The sequence below is a fragment of the Leuresthes tenuis genome, unplaced genomic scaffold (assembly GCF_036924035.1).
Source record: "Leuresthes tenuis unplaced genomic scaffold, fLeuTen1.0.hap1 SCAF_11, whole genome shotgun sequence".
Taxonomy (NCBI): Eukaryota; Metazoa; Chordata; class Actinopteri; order Atheriniformes; family Atherinopsidae; genus Leuresthes; species Leuresthes tenuis.
This window is the reverse complement of record NW_027325365.1, coordinates 11,292,001-11,313,015: the sequence shown is the minus strand read 5'-3', so window position 1 is coordinate 11,313,015 and position 21,015 is coordinate 11,292,001. Positions and strand designations below refer to the sequence as shown.

The 21,015-nt window shown below is 38.0% G+C and overlaps 1 protein-coding gene across 1 annotated transcript in view; it reads right to left on the bottom strand.

The window, feature by feature from the left end:
- tnmd (tenomodulin) overlaps positions 1–21,015 on the bottom strand; it is a 57,326-nt gene that overhangs the window by 14,500 nt on the left and 21,811 nt on the right. Inside the window, exon 3 of the mRNA XM_072395391.1 lies at positions 7,678–7,818. Coding sequence (XP_072251492.1) covers positions 7,678–7,818 — 141 coding nt within the window. The remainder of the gene's footprint in view (positions 1–7,677; positions 7,819–21,015) is intronic.

Sequence of the window (21,015 nt, the reverse complement as noted above, 5' to 3'; positions counted from 1 at the left end):
GCTATAAAATTGATGACTGCTTGGCCCCTGCAATGCTGCTCTTACTTTAAAGCTGAATTCAGAGGAAAAAGTGGGGGTGTTCCACTGTGGCTGTATAATACTTCATGGCAGGATATATTGCACAGGAGAGCCAAGTGACATTGTCGAGAATGAAGTGTTTTCTACAGAGAGTGCCCCCATTGAATTAGCCAGTCATAGGTCCCTGTCACTCTCTTAATCTGTGCAGTCAAGTGTGGAGTCACACTCTTCAGCTCCACTGATGATCCTCCACCATGTGGACTGTAGTTCCATTCAGTCTGACACAGAGCCTCAATAGGCAAGAAAGATCTGTTAATTCTCTTTCGCTGCTTTTCTGTGTTAATCTAAGATATTCAGGCAGAATAAGTCTGGAAGACTTTCAGTAGATCAGATTGTATCCAATTTATTTTCCGCAGCACTGCTCATTCAGCATACTGTATTAGAAGAGACAGCTGGATCTACATCTGACACTGTGGCTTTAAAATTGTATCAAGTGAAATTTGTATGAGCTGTACCATGAAAATGGACTTGATTCAATCTAAATTTAATTACAGTGACACAGTGATTGTTATGACATCTCCTGTGAATCGGTTAACGTGACTGTGTGGGTGTGATTTCTACATTTTTCTGTGTTGCTTGTCACTCTAAGAGCCAGATACCAGCTGCGTGAGATAACATAAAGTGAAGGTTGTCATAATCTACCGCCTGTAATTTCATCTGTGTGGAAAAAGGATGGGGCAATAATGGTCTTGAGCACAAAAGTATGTTTATGCCGGACTTTATTGTGATGAGTCTTTGTTTAATCAGGGTCTGTGTGTTGGTGAGCTGCAGCAAAAGAGAAGAGGGCAATGCTGTGATGAGACACGATGATTACTGGACTTGGTCAACCAGAAAATGAAGAAAGACACAGTAATATAGAAGAGAAATGGGAAAGCAATGCTATTTTAATGGGCAATGCTGAAGTATCTACATATGAAGCTGTAAACCTTCTTCTCGCCGGTTTGGTGTAAAAGAATTGTTGCACTCTTACACACCAAACCGAAGAGGCCCCTGCTGGGTTTCTTTGTATCACCAATGTCTGAACAAACAGAATCGCACATGAACACGCTGCAAAGCTGATTTCTACCCGTCTGCTAGGATGTGTACAATCTGCACATACTGCCAGTGCAGAAGGGGATAGCGTTTTGTACAGAGGTGGTACTGAGTCACGATTATCACTGTCTCAAGTTTCTTCATTCCACATGGACATGGTTTTTACAAAAGTCTTGCTTGTTTTGGAGAAATGAAGATGACGAATGAGAAAATTGTGTGCGACATCTTGAAGTTTAGTGTCAGCTTATTGTTTCTTGGTCTCCATCCTTGTGTACTCGTGTGATTGGGAAAACAGTCAATCAGGGTGAACGTTCATCAATGGCCACAGCAGTTCACCGATGCTCCAAATGTGCCAGTTGGTCAGCTTGGTTTGTTTGAACCCTTAAAGGACATGTGACATGCATCATTTAGTTTATTCAGAGCTAAAGTCATGCCAATGTGTACTAGTTTGGTCAAAACTTTCAGAAATTTCTTACACGTCACCTAAAATAGTTTTTGTTTTTCAATGTTAAAATTAAATATAAATCTACATCCAAGCTTAATCCAGCTGTAGTATTCATACAGTAAATATAGCTAATGCAATGTATGATTCGTGGCTGCAGTAAAACAATGCATATTTGATGAATTTTTTTTTTTTTTTTTGGGTTGTTGTTGTCTTTCTCACATTCTTTGGATATCAGTCAATCAGGCATCCAAGCAAGATGTTATGTTACCGTGGGCTATCCTCAACATCATCAGTAGTTTTCCTGCAGTCATGAATTAAAAAACATGCTCCAAAGAAATCTTAGATGGATGAACGCTGGGGGCTAGTTTTGATGCTTCAGTTTGATTTGCTGTGAGATGAGGAGGCAGTAGAGCGCAGAGCAGCAGAAAAGAAAGGTTAGATTTTTTTGAATTCCCCTTAGACCAACATATTCACAGCTAAAGGCAATCTGAAAGGAAGAGAGAAGTATAAAGCCACAAAACAGCAGTTTAATTTACCTTATTGGTAGATGATCACCTCAGGTGTACTGATTTCTTGGTATTACTTTCCAGCTGATGGTTAGCAGTTGAGAAATTAAAAGAAGGATATGAACTAAATCCAATTATTATCAACATTCCTCTTTTTTAAAAAAATAAAAATCACTGCACTCACCAGTAGTTTCTCCCAGCATCTGGTTGATTTATGGATGCTGGCTACTTCATCCTTCAGGCTAAAAGCCATTTTGAAGGTAAGAAGCCAAAACTGATTACTGACAACTTCTGTGGCACAAACTCAGCCGTAAGTTCCAATACCTGTACTGAGAGGCTGGCATCAATTTAGGCTCTAAGGGTTCTATGTGACCAATAAGGCCAGGTGGTAAATTAAAAGAAAAACTTTGCCCACCTTTGTTTGACATTCACCTTTGCAATGGTTAACTTCAAGGAAAGAGTGCTTTTATAGTAGCAGTACCTCTACATAGTTCTAGACATAATTTGTCATATTTTAAGCAAGGTCATTTCCATCATTTATGGTTTCAAAAAGTCTGAAGTAAAAATCCTCCTACATAGTTGGTATCTCTGCCTGAAGATGTATACAGGTATCTTAGAAAAATATATTTATTTTATCCAAGATACCTGTATATATGCCTTTTTCCCCATTCACTCTTAAAACTAATCCCAATTTACATTAAAATGCTAACATGAAATGTTACCTTGTGTATTCATTTTTATTTTTTAAAATTTTTTTCCTCAGTGGACAATATTTGAACTGCGCTTTCTGCTGAGATATTGTAACATTAATGTTGTGCTATTGTGGTTACCTAACTCAGTTTTACAGTGGAAATGTTTGAAATGGTTTAGTCTTTTTCTCAGATTTTTGCTCCTTGTCTTTCACCATTGTGCCATGTTGTGACTGTAATGATTAAAATAATTGTCTGTGTGAAACATTGGGACCACTGAGCAGAACATATTTGTATGAATTAAACAACGCATTGAAGCAAATTACTTGCATCCAAGATTTTTGATTATCAAGTTATTCGGAATTGTTTCAGCCCTACTGGGAACAATACACATCACTTCTTTGGGCCTGGTCATCCGCTCGCATGGCTTTTCATATCATTGTTATCGTTCCCACCAGACGACCCTATGACTTCAGCACAAATCTCTGCTGTTCTCTCTGACTTATCCACATGGATGAAGGAAGACTACCTTTAACTGAATCTCTTTAAGTATGAGCTGTTTGCCATCCCAGTCAATCATTCCATCCAACACAATACCAACATAAGGTTCCTCTTTAATTATCTTTAGTTACAAGAAAGCTGGGTGTCATAATTTATGACCAGCTATCCTTCTCTTACCACGTTACATCGGTCTCTCGACCATGTTCTTTACGACATAATAAAAATCAGGCTGTACTGACTCGGTATACCACTGTGCTCTTGGTACCGGTAAATGTCTTGCGCCCAGAACACTGCAATGCTCTTCCTGTGGGTCTCACTGCCTGCACAGTGTTCCCCTCTTGACCACTGAATCCTCTCAGGATTGTTGTGTGGTACTGCCATAGCTACACTCAAGGGAGTCTGAAATCCAGGCTGTCCAGTCCCACTCTACCTTCAAGAACCTCTTGAAGACTCATCTCTTCAGTAAACACCTCCTCTCCTGACACCCCTAACCTCCTCCTAATTTCACTTATGTACTTGTTCTACTTAAACTCAGTCATTTAGATAGCTTCATACTGACTTAGTACTCTGTACAGACCAGGATTTCTTACTTTAATGTTGCTTTGGCTAAAAGCATTAGCTGAATGACTACTACTACCATCTACTTGAGAATAAGGACTTTCTGTGATGCTACTGTGCAAGGATCTGTTCACATATCATAATTGTATGATGATTGGTTAAATGTACAAAAGTACGTTCAACTCATCTAAACTGTTCTTAATGTTAGCCCAAAAAATCCTCAGTCTACATGCAATGAAGAAATTCTGATGTGATTAATTTATTTCTCTTGTCTGCATCACTGCAGCATTCCTATCTGCTGTGCAAATGCAACCAAATGTCTTTAAGATAAACTCATCAGTCCACAAAGCACTCAAAGAGGTCTTGGAAGTGTTTGATCCAAATATGCCTCTTGATGCAGATAATGATCTGGAAGTCTAGCTGAAGGCTTTGCATGGTTCTCCTGTTTTTTTTTTTTTTTTTTTTTTTTTTTTTTTTTTTTTTCTTGTTTTGTTTATTGTCTGGAATTGTAAAAATGTTGCTTTAAATTCAGGAAAAAAATTTACATCTGCAACTTCAGCAGATAATTTAATCTTTTATTCACAGTACCAGAAATGTTGAGTGTAGCTCAAATGTCACTGCTTTTGTTTAATGTCGGTATTTGTAGTCAAAACTTCCACTTTGTAAAAGAGCTTTTCATGTATTTAAGGGGTCAAACTGGGATCAGGTTGCAAGTACTTGTGAAGGCCATCAACAATAAAGCTGTCGCAGATCTGTGGTGAGATGCATGTAACACTTAAGTCTGTTGGTCCAGGGCATAAGGTCTCCTCAACGAGTGGGAGGACATCTAATCAAAAACGCAACGTTTACTAGTCTTGTCAGAAGCCTTAGAGTTTAGTTTATGGCCCTGTGGAATTGCACAGCTGTCCTTAAGTGTCAGGTCTACAGAGCTGTTCAGAAATGTGCTGTGCAGTCCAGGTCTGCTGTTTCTACATTTCTCCTCGGCCAAGCAATTTGCGTTACAAGAGGTTTTCTTTAACAGATGTTGCTGAATGCCATGGAACTCAGGAACAAACTCCACAACAAGCACGATCTCATAAATCAAATAAAGGTAGCTACATGTCATGTGCAAAGAGCGTATCTATTGATGAGCAGTGCCAAAAAGCCTTTTATGGTGGTTGAGATACACAGTCAGACTCCACCAGGAGTGTAAAGTTCATCTTCCATTTGACCCCATACTTTTAAATTTACTTAAGTAAGAAACTTTTCTTTTGTTTTTGGTTGCTGTGGGGTTAGATGTGGGCAATAAAACTAACTGGTGAGATTTACAACATTCATAGAAATAATTGGTCAGGGTTAGGATAATATCATGGCCTCTTCGAAAAGGACATTTAGATGTGTAGTGCAAAGGAATTTCTTCTGCTTACCGGGTCCATCTGAAGAAACACAAAATGTTGTACTTACACAAATATCACTCTGAAGCAGGGCTTGGTAACATGTTACAAAGTAATAACACAAATCTGATTAATAGCATTTTTTTTTTCTTATAACTAGCATCAAAACTCAGTTTTGCAATTGAAGTAATCAGTTAATGATTGCACTGTCATTGGCTATCAATTAATGATGACGTTTTACAATTCTGCAGGCACACTCTAATAACACAGCAAAAAAAGAACAGCTAAATTAATAAAAAAAAAAATTCCTGACTCGTTGTCCATATCTCCTGTTTCTCCGGAGGCAGCTAACAAGACGACAGAGATGCCAGCATTTACATTGTGGGAGTTCTCACATTACTATGAAATTCCAGCTATGATAAATTCCTTTCACCAGAGGTTGGTGATGCACAGGAAAATGTCTCAATATTTAACATGAACGGCAAAAGGACGGACTGAAGCATCTGTCTACAGTCATAGACGCTTAATTCTTAAGCATCTAACCTGTGTTTGAGTCCAACCTTGACGCTGCTATTTTGCTTGGTGTTAAATTACACAAATGACTTTTCCTTACAACTTAAATGTTTTGCTGACATCTTACATATTGCCATGGTGTTGAGTCCTGTGAAGGTTCTGTTAAAGAATCTGCACCAGGCGTGCCCACACAGAAGTGAGGTTTGGGGGTAGTGTCTGCTTTCAAAGTGACGCTGCAGCCTCCTGATCAAACATTAGTATGTGACGAGCTGGGAATGAAAAGGGATTGCAAACTATTGCAAGTCTGAGGCTAATCACAAAATGCATATAAAGAGTGCAGATATACATGTGTAGCATCACAAGGTGTATATAGAATTTATACATTAGTCTAATGTTAACCACAGCAGAGGTAACTATTGGCCAAAAATATTTCTTCAACATTAGCTAAAGTTTAAAAATCATAACCAAAGTATAAAAGCTTTTGTTACTTTAATATTGCCTGGATTCTTTCTTTGTTTTTGTGGCATCACTTTAGTGCACACATTTGTTCTTCATCTTCAAAAACTTAACCTTTTAAGACATTTGTTTCTGTTTTAATATTGTTTTCTTTCAGGATGTATGATTTCACGTGAAAATGATTAAAATAACTCCAGTTATTCCATCTAAGGATGCCTTCTTTTCCACATTGAAAGGAGTCTTTTGGTACACAGTCCTGGTGGCATAATTATCTCATTTTCTACTCTCCACACAGCCCCCAGGCTTGATGGAGATTGTTTTAAGGGTGCTTTGGTCTTTGTAATACCATGAGACGTTCCCTTTTTTTTTTTTTTTTTTTTTTTTTTTTTTTTTTTTTTTTTTTTTTAACAGCAAAAAAAAATCCTAACATCAGAGCCCAATCTCTCACATATTGTTACTTAATACATGTTTTTTTTTTTTTTTTTCCTCCCTCTGTCACAATGAGGTTTGAATTACTCTGCTCAGTCGGTTGTTACTTCAGTCTTCCGTGGTAGAGCACTGAATCAAACAATTCTACACCGGGGCTGTGTTCACATACAGGAAGTGGAACAAGCAACAACCACATGCGTATTGCATGTACGTGGTGCATACTTGCATGCACACACAAATATGTTGGGCTGGAAAAGAAAGGGGAAACAGAGGCTAATTTCAGAGGTTAAGGTTTTTTCTTCTTGTGCTGGTTTCCATCATTTTATAACAAAAGCCAATTGTAACAAAAAACAATAACCACTCATTGCAGGTTTTTGTTTGGGATGAAGGGTATCCTGTAACATTCAGCCTTGCAACCCAACATTTCACAGTAAATAATGGTGTGAGAGTAAGCACATTCATTACCCAGTCAAGCAGCACGCTCCCCCCTCTGAGGTGCAGCAAGTGTAACCTCCTGCACACTCCAACAGGATTTAGGAATGAAAGGTAAGTTAATGAGTTCTGATGGAAACAAAATTGCAGTTGAAAAAGGTGCAAGAAACAAATAGTAAAGGGTTCTTAATGGTATTTGTCTCTGTACTGAGAAGAAGTTGCTATATAGAATTAGTGCAGGAAAGCACTTTTATTTTATTATTTTTTTTTTTTAGTAAGACTGATCGTTTTCTCTGGACTGTTGTGTGCACATAAATCTCCACTTGTGCTGCTGTTTTTAAATTACTGATGCATATGCACAGTGTTTTAAAAAATTGCATGTTAGATCTGTGTATAAACCCCTTGGAGAATGTCATTTCCATTGCTCTTACTGGGATGATTTAATGGAGGCAAACCATTTTCTTTCTTTGGTTTAGAGTGACAATAGAGAAAGGACTCGAGGAAGATGTGATTTCAAGAGAGGATAAATGCTGTCAATTGGCTCTTTGAAAAGATCAGGATGTGAACGTCATAATTCCTTTCTCTTGAAGCGAAGACATGATTGAACTGTCAATTTTTCATCAAAAGAAGGCTAGCTTACATGGCCTTGTTTAACCCTCACTTACATTTTTGAAGTCATGCACTTCAAGAACCTCCTGACTCCCGTTTCCCATTCGAAAGATCTCAATGCGCTCATCTGGGTCAATCTCCATCAAACTGTCTGTCTCCAGGCCATCCAAGACAGCTTTGTACCGATGGTCATAAACCTGTAATGATAAAAACAATTACACACCTCATGTACTGCTTTACAATTGTGTACAAAGTTTAAATTAGTAATGTAAAAATGAAGCAAATTCCCAAATTTCTCAGTCCAGCTGCAGTGTCTGTCACAAAACTTCTCCATTAGCAACTCTGCCCATGCCAACATCTTAGAACTTGACCTCACTTTAAACAGTTCTGGTGCTACTCTCAGTGAGAGTCTTAAACATTAAAGCTGTATTAGTCTTCTTTTTCTTTTATTACAGAAAGATGCCTTTCTGAAATTAATTTTGTGTGCGTGTGGAGAAACCTTTTATAGCTTTATATATTTTGTGATGTTTTAGACTGAGCAACATGCATTCAGTTTACTTTTTTCATGTCTGTGTACAAAGCTCCTCAGTAACGAGCCAAAACTACTTCCCTCTGACTGCTGCCCTGTTGGTTACCCGTCTGAAAAAGCTCTTTAATTACTCAACTTTGTTGGACAACAACTGGGAGGTCGGTAGGTGGATCCAAACGTCTTGAATTTTAGAATGATGGAGGCTACTGTCTTTCTGAAATTCTGCAGGATTCTGCTTTTGTATCTTTCTCCCAGATTTGTGCCTTGACAAAATTTGTTCTGGTGGCTCTATCGATGATTCTGTGCCTTTTGTTTTCACCCTGTTAACTGTCACCCTTATAAAGACAAGTGTGAACTATGTTGCGAGTGTCAGAACAAAGGATCTTTACACATGCAAATGAGATATTTCAACATCTTTATATTTTGCTTGTTTTTTTTTCGATATGTGCTCTAAATTTTTTATTTTTTTTGTTGGGTTGTGTGAAAACTGAAGTAGGGTCATTAAATGTTTTTTTTTTTTTGTTTGTTTGTTTTTAAAACTGGAAGGGGTATATTTAAAAAAAAAAAAAAAATTCACAATAGGCAAAAAATTGCCTTTTAGGTCTGTTATCGATTCCAAACATGTCCTGGTGTAAATTTCTCTTTAGTCTTATTATACACACTGGTTCTCATTCCCAATATTTTAAGATGGTACAAAATTGTCAAAGCCAGTTGTGTCCTTTTGCTGTTGTTGTGACAAACCTACATTATTAAACATATCAATGAGGGATTAGGTCCACATAGGCAGGTAGATGGTGGGCTTTTGTTCGACTCTCATGTCAGGTTTGGGGAACAAAAGTAATTGGTTTTATTTAAAGGTCCAAAGCACAGCCTTAGAAACTGAAAGTTTCATGAAGGCAACAGAACCTGTCCAAATCAAACTGAACTTCAAAATTTGTTTCATCCATACTTCATGGTAAGGACTCTGGGGCACTAACTGAACTGGCTGTCACAATACAAAACGCATGAGTTTTGAACTCTGGGAAAGAAAATACGTCCCTACTGTACATCCTTATGTAATAAGTAGTTGTTTGTTGAATTATCTCATTTAAACCAAACCCTTTTGTCTATATGTTTATCCACTGGAAAAAACTTAAGTCAGCCATATCAAAAAGAAATGCTGAAAACTATGGAGCAAAAAATGGTCTAAAAAAGCTAAGCGCACATATGAAGAGTTGATTGATCTGTATTCTTGTGACTCCCTTTATTGTTAATGCATTAGGGACATTAGGATTCTATATTTCTATCAACAGATGTCACTAAGTGAGGAGTTATCAGTAACAAAACTGCAGGAGCCAGAACATTTTTAGGACAGCTAGAAAAATAAGTCCTTCTCATATGCAACATTTTACTGATGTAGTCAAAGTGACAGCTATTTAAACAGTCGCTTGCTGAATTAGAATATTTGCGCTGACAAACTAAAAGGTCAAACATGAAATTTTATCGACAGAAATTTGCCTAAGGAAAGCAAAATAAAGACATTTTAAATCTCTCGTACAGTTGGGGCTTTTCTCTTCAGTGTGTTGCCTCAAAGGGATGTTGTTTATCACAACTGCTCGCTTATGTACTGTTCTTGGACACGCATGGATAGCTCTTAAAATTCCCTGTCTGAAAAATGATTCATGCCCACCAGCTGAAAATATGCTATTAATATTTATGTGAGGGCTGTGTTATGATGAGAAATATATTGCTGAGTTCATCTTCATCTGTCTCAGTGGCAAATCAGAGCCTCGCCAATGAGACGCATGATTAATGAATACACTCAGATGGGAGTCCATCAGGATTTATATCCCCCATCAGAACCAGCTCAATGTCCTCTAACGCTCAAACACAAAATTAGCTTTCACTTAAAACTCTTTTACATGTTCACTATATTACTAGTTTTGCATCTGCTTTCTTACATACAGCTTCTAGGACATTTAAAAGTAAATACAGCGATCACATCTCTCTTTTTGAGGGGAGAACAAAGTAATAATCATCAAATGGGGTATAATTCTTAATATAGGATCACTGTTAGAATGGCACTAGCCTATAAATCTCCATTAACATGGGTCACAGTAGCCATGGCTTCGAAGAGAAGTAGAACTTAAAATTGTCAGGAGAAGGCAAATTGGGATGGGCTTGAAATTTAAGTGTCAATTGAGCAGTTATGGATAAAACTGAGGCTATTAAACAGTCTCAATGTGCGTGTGGTGAATTAAAGTTCTATTTGAGAATATCTTTTACATTAACATAAAGGTGGGAATGAGGGAATAGATTCTCGAGGCTTATTGATTTATACTAAAACAGTGAATTACATTTTCAGCAGGCTATCTCTTCTGATGAAAATCCTGCAGTGAGCATCTCCCCATCGCACTAGGTTGAAATGGATAATAATGTATTACAACAGTTTGACTTAAACTGGTTCAATAGCTAAAGCTGCTGCTGTGCACCATAATTGGCATTCTGAAAATAGAAATGAATAGCCTCTTTAAATACTTACAAATGCTCGAGCACATTGGGGAAACCAGCAGTGTGATTTATGCAGCAATAAGGGGAAGATTTTGGAACGCAGCACAATATTTTACCTTGGTGTAATGATGGTGATCATTATGATTAGTTTCTGTGTTCACAATCTCAGTATTTATGTCTAAAAATATGCAAAACTAGATTTAAAGAGAACTTCTCACTTTCTGTGGAGGAAGAAAAAGGGCTGACAGTTAATTAGCCTCACGTACGACACCAGTCAGACATATAAAATGCCAGCACATACGAAAAGCTTCAATTGATGTTGCAATCTCTGTGCAAGCACTATGAGAGGCTATAATGTGACCACTTTGGTCATGACGACATTTAACATGTTTGACAATACTTTGACAATTATATCACTGTGACATTAGTGCTGCAGAAGGCAAGATTTTAGTTTAAGAGCACACCAGACATGTGGTCTGGAAAAATGAAAAAGAAAGTTCTCATTGAAACTGAGCATAAAATTGTGTAATATGTGCATGAACATTAAGCAACTGACACTAAAAATATGGCACATCGTCATATCATTCTACACCTGCATGAATATGATCGCACATAACTTTCTACAAGTCAACTGTGAGTGAGACAGTGATTGTGATACATGAATGAACCAGCAAATCAGCTAATACAAACACAACTGCTGTGTTCTGCCCGAACTAACACTGTGCTCCACTTTGCTGATTTCAGCCACATCTCACTGGGTTCCTCATCTCGGCAGCAGCTGAGCTAACTCCATCTGACAGACTTTGGAAAACACTGAGATAATCGGTGCATCTTGAGGTAAGATGTTTTTGTCAACCTGAACCTCATCTTCTACAACAACTAACATTACAGATAATCTGCTACGCACTTGATCAATCAGATAACATGTATTCGATATGATTGATCTTCCCTGAGCTATAGAGAAAGACGTATCCTCAATTAAAACAAACTTCAAGACATTATCAACCATTTAACTTTTGGTTTCTTGGGCTGCTGATTTAAACGCAGCATTAATATAATTTTTGGGTTCATATAGCAAACACTTGCTTATTAGCACATCTAGCAGATATTGGGCAAAATTAACATAAAGTATTCTATCTTTGTTCAGATCAGCGCCTGAGGGAAATTTCTGACTCTTTAGCCACAACATACTCTATAAACGATGTTGCACTACAATACTTAATTGTTCCTGTGGGGAATTTTGTGTCAGACTAAAGTGCTGTCCAAGCGTAGCCGCCTCCTGAGAAAAGTAACAACATAAACAAGCAGATTCCCAACTTCATGTTTTGCATATCATACTTTTAATGCACAACCTGTGAAAAGAAGTGACATTTGATGTTACTGTGGTCAAATAAACACTCTTTGATGCTGAATTCAGTGGCTTTTTCATGTAAACAGTCAACGTGCTAAACCACACTTCTGAAAGTAAAGCAAAAGAGTTGAGATATGAATTCACAACACTGAACTGAATGATTCTGCAAAACCGTTGACTAACAAAATGATAACATGTAAGCACATGTATAAATGCTATGAATATTTTTTTCATGCCTGAATATATCCCAAAACCCTTCTAATTTAATCATTTAAATGCCCTTTAATGGCAGGGTAAAGGCATTTTGAAGCTCTTAGAACTCAGCTAGTTTTCCTGAGGCTATAACAATAAATTGTTTTTGGTGGACAATGTTCAAAGTTTAATTGAACAATAAAATATTTTATGTTCATGGTGATGAATCAGCTGAGTATTTTAATTCACATTTGATGGTACAAATGTCTTCCTCATCTAAGCCCATAAGCATGATTCTCTGCTGTTTATGGACATTAGGCAATAAATAGAGGCTCCTACAGTTGGGTGAGATTAAGCCCAAAGCAGCGACTGCACAAACTAAAGAGATGCAGTTCTACCAAAATCATATCTTTAAAAAACAAAAATAAAACACAAACTATGATTTTTTTAAAAACTTTCCTCCAAAATGGTATCCTCAGCAAGTGTAACATCTCTCAGACTGCTTTTGTAAGCCTTATATTAGAAGGAACTGTCTCTGCTAATACATCGGACCATTCTTTGAAACACTGCACAACTCTCTGAAATCGAATCTAATGGTTTCTGGGATTTGACAGTTTTTTAAATTCAAAAGGGTTTTCTGTCAACATGTAAAGTTCCTGCTGTGGCTATAAGCAACAGCCTCTAATCTGAAGCTCAGTGTCGACTCCCTGTTGTCTCTCCAGCAGTCTAACTTCTAAGAGCGCATGGAAGTGCAAAAACAAGTTGCAGAGTTTGTTTCTAAGAAAGCAAAGTGGAGACAACAACATAGTGATGTATTTGGATGTTATTATTTTTCAAAACTGAGAAAGGCATTTGAGCACTTAGAGGTGTACAGAAACAACCCATGGCACCCGAATGAAAAGCACAGTGGCTGCAGAAGGAACATGACTCAGAATAAACCTAGTTATTTAAACAAAACAAAAACACCTGCGTTCCACTATGTTTGATAGCTCTCCAATAGATGCTGGTCTCTCCTCACATCACAGAACGCCTTAGACTTTTGCACACTCAGATAAAAAATTCAGATTTTCCACTGCTGGAAAAACATTCAAGCTCAGGAGCATAAGGCGATCTGTGCGGAAGCCTTTGCAGACAATGCCTTGTTTATTTCCTCTGTTCAAGGTTTCTGTCTGAAGTGGTTCTTAACAACCCCCACCCAGATGGTTTCAAACACACACTCAAAGGGAGAAGAGTGAATGAGAAGCGGCAGGCACAGCCAGACCTGCGGGCTGTTTGTGCGAATGGGTTCTGGTGTTGCACCTGAGGACATTAAGCAAAGGTCACGTAGATGTTGTTACAGGTGAGTGGGTCGCAGTTGTCTTTGTGTGTGTGTGTGGGTAGAGAGTGTGTGCATATGTGCGATCGTGGAGGAGGTAGTTGTGGGAATGAGCTGATGACAATATGTCCTCTTAGTTGTCCTTGAGGGTTGGAAGATAGAGGCTCCAGTCAGGCGGAACTGGATGCCTGTCATTCATGGCGGGGTGGTAATGGCGGAGGAGGATGGGGGTGGAGGGTTAGAAGGCAAGCGGGGAGGAAAGGTGGCGTGGGGGCTGCATAGTACACAGGGCCTCCTGGGAGCCATAGCCAGCTCTGTGATAGATCGAGGTGGGCAGCAGCTAAGACAGTCATACCACCGAACATTGTGTCCTTGTGGTTTTAATCCTTTTTAAAGTCTCTTCTGGTTTGGAAACACCAAGAGATGCATGAAACTAAACTATGTTAGACAACAATATATTAATAATATGCAGTAATGATGACACTACATTTTCAATATAATGAAATATTTTCAATCAACATAATATTTTTGTATCTGCCATGCTACAAAACAGTAATGGTATTTTTTATTCAATAAAGTATTTGATTAGTCTTTCCTACAAAATTGCCTCTGAAGTGCAAAATGATTCAACATGACAAATGAATTAACCTTTTTAATGTGTATAAAGTTCTTGGTCCTAAAATGGTGCCACACTTGTGGAAGGCTGTTGCAGTTGTTCTGGAAATATTGTCTGTCTTTGTATCTTTTCTTCGATGCATAATCATTCCAACAGGAAAGTTGTTTACATGTGAGAGCAGCTTATCAAGCTGTCCAGAGCTCAAATAATGCCCAGACAAAGACCCCAGCTGAATTGAAGAGGAGATGGGGAAACATTCATAGCTCTGTTTTGGTGTTCTAAATATGTATGTGCTAAAGTATTTTCAAAAACAAACTGTGGGCTAGAATCTGGTTTACAATATGTTTTTGAAATTTGGTTGTTGGATGGCGCATTTGTTCATGTTTGAACCACAGACTGAAGTCAAGCAAACATTGTGCTTAAGATGTGCAAAGGAGTTCTAGGTTTTCTCTAGTAAGCATGGCCACATGACACTAAAAAGCAAAACTGTGCTTTTAAAATGTATGCAAACAATTGTAGCTCCTCAAAGGCACACTAATACACCCATTCCAATATGTACATTCTCAGCTAGACTCAAATGGTCTAAAAGTTCTAATGTCAAACTTGTGAGTTCAGACAATTGTTGGCCAATATGTTTCAGTAAAATCTAGAAATACTGTACCACACGCATCAAGTGTCTTATAAATGATATGAGGGAGTCTATTCCGTTTGTCTCCCAGGTATGAAAGGAATAATCTCTTTATTTCTTACTGTTGAGCTTAAATTCAAGAATTACAGGGAGTTGGTTGATTACCTCAGCTTTGTTGCTAGTGGTGCAGAGGAAGATTTCTTTTTCTTACAGTTTCCTTGACTGCAGGCTCTTTGTCTTACAGCAGCCTTATTTTTCAGAACTTTAAGTCTCCTCACACGGGCTCTCACATGAGAACTACTAATGTCTCCAAAGTACTCTGGTTGCACTCTGGTTGGCAATATTGTTTTTTTTAATTATTATCATAATTTTTTTTTTCAAGAGTTTCTAATTTTCTCAGGAGTAAAAATGGAACATCTTTGTCAAACATTTTGAAAATTGCCACTACAGTAGTGTAACCTTTACAAAGCAGCAAACAGTCACTTCCAGATTAATTAATGCTCTTCTAGAATACTGATAATGAAAGACACAGACACATACGCACTGAAATGTCCCCTCAAACATAAGCAAATATATATATATATATATATATATATATATATATATATATATATATATATATATATATATATATATATTATAGCAAACCAAGGAGAATTTGTAGCAACACATTAAGCTCTGAGAAAAGTAGAAGCAGGTTGTAATGGAAACATTACTTGAAAATGAGGATCAACAAAGGAAGTAATTACAGCTGGCATAGAGTCCCCACCAAGAAACAACAGTGCAGATGGCCTTCTCGCATGTGAACACATCTTTCCAGGCACTGTGTGGTGTGCATATTTATGTGTATTCTCTTGCAAGGTGATTTATTTATTTTTTTCATTTTATTTTATTTTTTTACTTTAACAAATTTCATATCTACAATTGAGAAAAGAAGGGAAGGGAGATTTGATTGTGTGGCGTCTTGAGACCATGGGGATTATGCTTGTGGACACTGATTACCGAGTCTGTCAAGTCTCAAGGTCTGGTGAATTTGGATAAATGAAGTAGGAATGCTCTCCAGCTGCCAAACACATGCAGGCCGCTGTTTAGGGATGCCTGCTGAATACAGGCAGCAGGTACTGGACAGATGCCAGCATAGAAAATTCAATTTACAAAAATACTGGTCAGTCACTAATACGTCATCAACTAAGTCAGTACAGGGTAAAATGAGCCCACTGGCAGAGCATGACATTAATCTCACTAAAGACAGACTGACAGTGAGAACAATACAACACAATGCAACATGTTGCTAACAGTAGAAAGACAACATGTGGCTGTACAGCAGCCATTTTATGATCTCACCCCATCTACTTTATTTTTTTGTTTCTAAGTCATGTCAGTTTAGACACTTTTTATACACTCCATAGATACTTAATATGAAAAGTATCAACAAGACTGATGGACTGCAGAAAATGAAGCTGCAGATTACTGCAAATCATCCCATTCAGTTGAGTCAAGCTATAGTGCAGTTACAGTTCAATTTGGCTGTATTAATGTATGCTTGCTTTTTACCATTTTTACAGAAATATAAAAAAAGATGGAACTTTGGAACATGTACAGACTACCAAGGCTGATTTGAGTCTAAACATGCAGGAGTGATTTGAACCCCAACTGCATTACCTCGGTGTGTGTGGATCTGGCTTTTGTCAGTTTACATGCATTTTAAGTCTGGTTTTGGTCAACACAATATTTTTTGTCTTGTCATGTAAATGTGCTTAGTGTGACAGCTGCAATGTAATGTGTAGGCTGTAGCTGTATGTTATCCCAATGTGCAGGATAACTCTAATTAGCGCTGCTGTGTTTACCACTGTCAGCGTTTTACAGACTACAGTGGAAGAAAGTCCTTCCTTTTCATCCATCTTTTTCAGTGCCTTACACCTGAATGTACAACATGAAACTTATTTATTCGCAAAAGAATGCCATCACTTTCTTTGGTAATAAACTATGAACTGTTTGAAAAGTGACTCATTATAACTCATCAGGGCTGACCTTGCACTTATTTCTGCATTTCAATTTGTCTTTTTGTGAACATCTACTTCATAGTTTTATCTGCTGCAATATCATTCAGGGACTTCTCTAATTCAGCTAACGATCCTTTCAACTTTGTCACCATAAAGAGAGTTCTAATTCCACTCCATACCGTTAATGTCTGATATTCAGGGAAATGCTCTGAACACCACTGGTATGAGCTTGGACAACAGTAAAATGGGATGCTTTCTAGCTGGTGGGAGTGTAAAATCTCAAGTCATTCAATAATAACAAATGCTTGCAAAAAAAAAAAGAAGTGTGAGCAGGATACATTTCTAAAGCAGGTAACATGGCAGTTTGGAATTGGAGTACTGCCTCATTCAAACTTGATGTGATGGGGATATTTGACCACAGTTTCTAGTGAATGTAAGGTTAAAAATTGTAAAGCTGCCTGTAAGTGCTGTTACCCAGTTGAAAAAGTCTCAATAAAGTTTAGGATATTTCATATTCTTTAATTTTATCTTATTTTAGCCCCTTTTCTGTGGTTGCACAGGAGCCTCAACCTGGGGTTAACATATCACCCGGTCCACTGCTGGACTGAGTCTCTCCCTCCCTTGCGGATGTGCTCACCCGGCACCAATGTACGTTGACTGAATTCTCAGCAGGGTTTACTGGCCTGTTGGACCGCCTTAAATGCATTTGCTATGGCACCCTTTCAATAAGCTTCTGCAAACTCACAATTTTTTTCCATAGAGTTGCATTAATTTTTCGTCAAGATCTTGTAGTGATGATGAGAGAGTCGGACCGCTGCACATGTCTTCTCCAGCACACCCCAAACATTCTCAATGGAGTTAAGGTCTGGATTCTGTGGTGGCCAATATGTGTGAAAATGTCTCATGCTCCCAGAACCACTCTTTTACATTTTGAGCCCTATGAATCCCGGCATTATCATCTTGGAATATGCCCGTGTCATCAGGGAAGACAAAAATCCACTGGTGGAATAACCTGATCAAGTATATTCAGATAGTCGGCTGACCTCATGGGACTTATAACGTTACTGAACTTCAGTCTCCTTAGATGCTTTCTTTGCTCGATGCGTGCCACTAAGTTGACTCTCTGAAACAGATTAACATCTTTTCCACGACCGCAGAGTTCCGACATGGTTGTTTAAGAAATGAGAAGCTATTCACTGCATCAGTTAGGGCTTAATAACTTGTTACCAGCTGAGACATGATCATCCATGCAGTAATTATCCAGTGGGAGGCTCTTACCTATTTGCTTAGTTAAATCCAGATGGTGACTTTTCTTTGGTAGGGGCAGTGTATTTCATAGCTGGAAGGTGACTAAATGTTTGTATTTAATATCTGCAACATGCGGTTTAGATTTCACATCTAAGTATTTTACTTCTGTCCAAACAAACTCTGACTGACCTGTTATTGTGTTTCATTTGAGATGATCTGAGGTCTGCAGGTCAAGATGTTCAGCAGATACCTCCCAGCATCTCAAAGTAAAGACAACTGCTTACTCTTTTTTTCCTATGATTTTTAAGAAGCAGATTTTATGCATTTGGTGACTCATTTTAATATTTTATGATCAGCTGAGTGGTTGTTAACAGAGATAAGAGATGTGGAAAACTCAGAATGCAGATTTGTCTGCTTTACTCAGACTTCAAACTATCTCACAGTGCAGTGTTAAACATTTAGCCAGCAGGCAGTGAAAATGAAAAATGCTGGTGTGAACTCTTTTGGTTAAACAGTGAGCTATAATGTCTGTTAAAAACTTCAATAGGTAGTAAACAAGCAAAAAAAAAAGCTGATTTCACCTTTTCCCCTCTGTTTTTAATCTCTCCTTGTCGTCTTGTACACTTGTCAGGCATCAACAATCGCAGCACTTGCACTGTGTGATAAACCTGAATTGTCCTTGCTCTGCCCTTATCGATTAATTTTTTTTTTTTCAGGCAAGAAAATAATGATTTAGATTTCAAATATGTGCTCAGTGCAGCACTGACATTTTTGGAGATGCAAGGACCTACTTCCCTGGTGAGACCTGACAGAGAGCTGCCTCATGAGATATCAATATCAGCCGTTATCTTTGAGAGAACCTGCCTGATATCTGAGACGAATGCTGTCTTGTTACACTGTCTTTGACTGAAGTTTCTGCTTCTCTGTCAGATCAATGCAGAGCTTACAACAGAGCAGTTTACACTGTTGTAGCCAAAGCCTAAATATTACTACATATTGTAGCTACACAAATTGCAACAGCTGTGTTTGGTTGGCTTGATGTGTTGTACTTGCACAGCACAAGGCTTTGCTCACGTATAATGGCCCTGTGGAAAACAAATGTAAAATGTAACAAATGTTGTTTATAACGCTAATGTAATGACCAGTATTCTGCCAGCAGCTATATTTTCTTTCTTTCATCCAGCTCTAATTGTCTGTGTAAAGTCTCTATTCCAAAGTCATCCACACCATCTTTTCTGATGTCTTCCTTGTGTTCTTCATTTCATCAAATGTGGCTATATATATATATATATATTTTTTAGCCCTCCACATATTTACTGCGGCAGAGTTACTGTACATCCAATAATTGTTTGTTTCCAGTCACTATTGTTTAAAGCTGTAGAAAAGAATCTCTGCCAGCAACCAGGGCTTTGGGGGTCTGACTGCTGACTGATGCAGACACACTATTGCATAGGAATGAAACCAAGATTTGGTCAAACAGTACCTCAAATCTTTTCAATTTACATGTGCATGGGGATTAAAATGAGACAAGCATTTTTTGTGATCTGTTGGGTAAATGTAATGTTATCTTAAGGCAATATACCGTAATTCCTCCCAGTCATTAGGTCCACTCCAGCAGTCTCAATCATTCGGTTCCCCCTCCACCCGCACACACCAGCTCTCTGTACAACTGTCTTTTCATTGCTTGCCATGTCCAGCTGTAAGCAACTACTTTTTAAAAACTAACTGAAAACAAAGGATGTAACAAACATTTTACTTTACTTTGACAGAGTAAAACATTTTTACAGTTCTAACAAGATCAAGTTTTTTTTTTTTTCGTCATTAAATTGCGGTTGAATCTTCTGTATCAGCACAGCAGGAGCAACATGCTGTGTCTGACTATCTTTGTATGGGGGCATGGTGTGAATTTGCAACTGAAATCATCAAAACTCACAGAAATTTTGACCAATTTTCAACTGTTTGGTTTCTTAGAAAGATCAGACCTTGTATCCATGACTCCAGGAGCTTGGTTCAAGTAAATGTGTTTTCATATCAAAAACTCTTTTCCAAACAATGTCTGACATAATCTATAGGTTAATTTATCAGAAATAGACAAGTTGTAAGCATGTTTTTCTCTTCCTCCATTCTGTACTGTTCTGGACTTTTACACATTGACTGAAAAAAGTAGTAAACTGATCAAGAAAACAGAATTTTATCATTTGCTTTAGCTCAGTTAAGGAGTGTTGTTTCTCATGCTAGGTCAGTTGAAACGGCAGTAAAAAGAAGGACATGCAGTCACTTTATTATGACCAAGTAGAATGTACCCAGTGGTATTGAAGGCAGTTTGATAAAGTCTTCTTGAGAAAATTGTGATGTGCTGATGAAAATGTTTTATACTGGTGTTGTCAGGAGAAAACTGAACAGAACTGGGCTCTGACAGATGACCATTGGAGAGGGAGAGTCTGAGGTACATTTTGTTCTCTTATCAGGCCAACATGAAGCCTTTTCCTTTTTAGAATTTTAAAAACATAAAGATAGTTGTCTTGATATAATGTGATAAGTGTCTTTGATGCATAGACAGCATCTTAAGTCTATTCTAACAGAAATGCTGTTCAGGTGGGAGATTCAGTCAGAGTAAGCCAAAGAGCATGGTCATGAGGTTAGTAAATGATGTGGGGTCAGTAAATGATGTACGGTCAGTGCTAGTGTCCCCCTTAAGATGTGCTCGAGAAATGTTTGCTTTTCCGGCCCCTAACAATGAAATTAAATTGCTGCCTATTCTTCCATGTTGTGCAGTGGGGGGGGAAAAAAACTTCCAATTTAAAATGTTGGTGTTGAGGCACAAAGCTTGCAAATCACGATAGCAACTGGACAACATTCTTAGTCTCACTGAAAGCACTGATTGTCTTCTTCTTGATTCTTCTGCTAAATGGAGAAGGTATTGTTTCATGATGTCTAACAAATCCATCTGGACAGCAAAATGGACACATTCAAAGATTGGAGCCAGACAAGAGGACAGGACGACAATCAAATTTGAGAACCC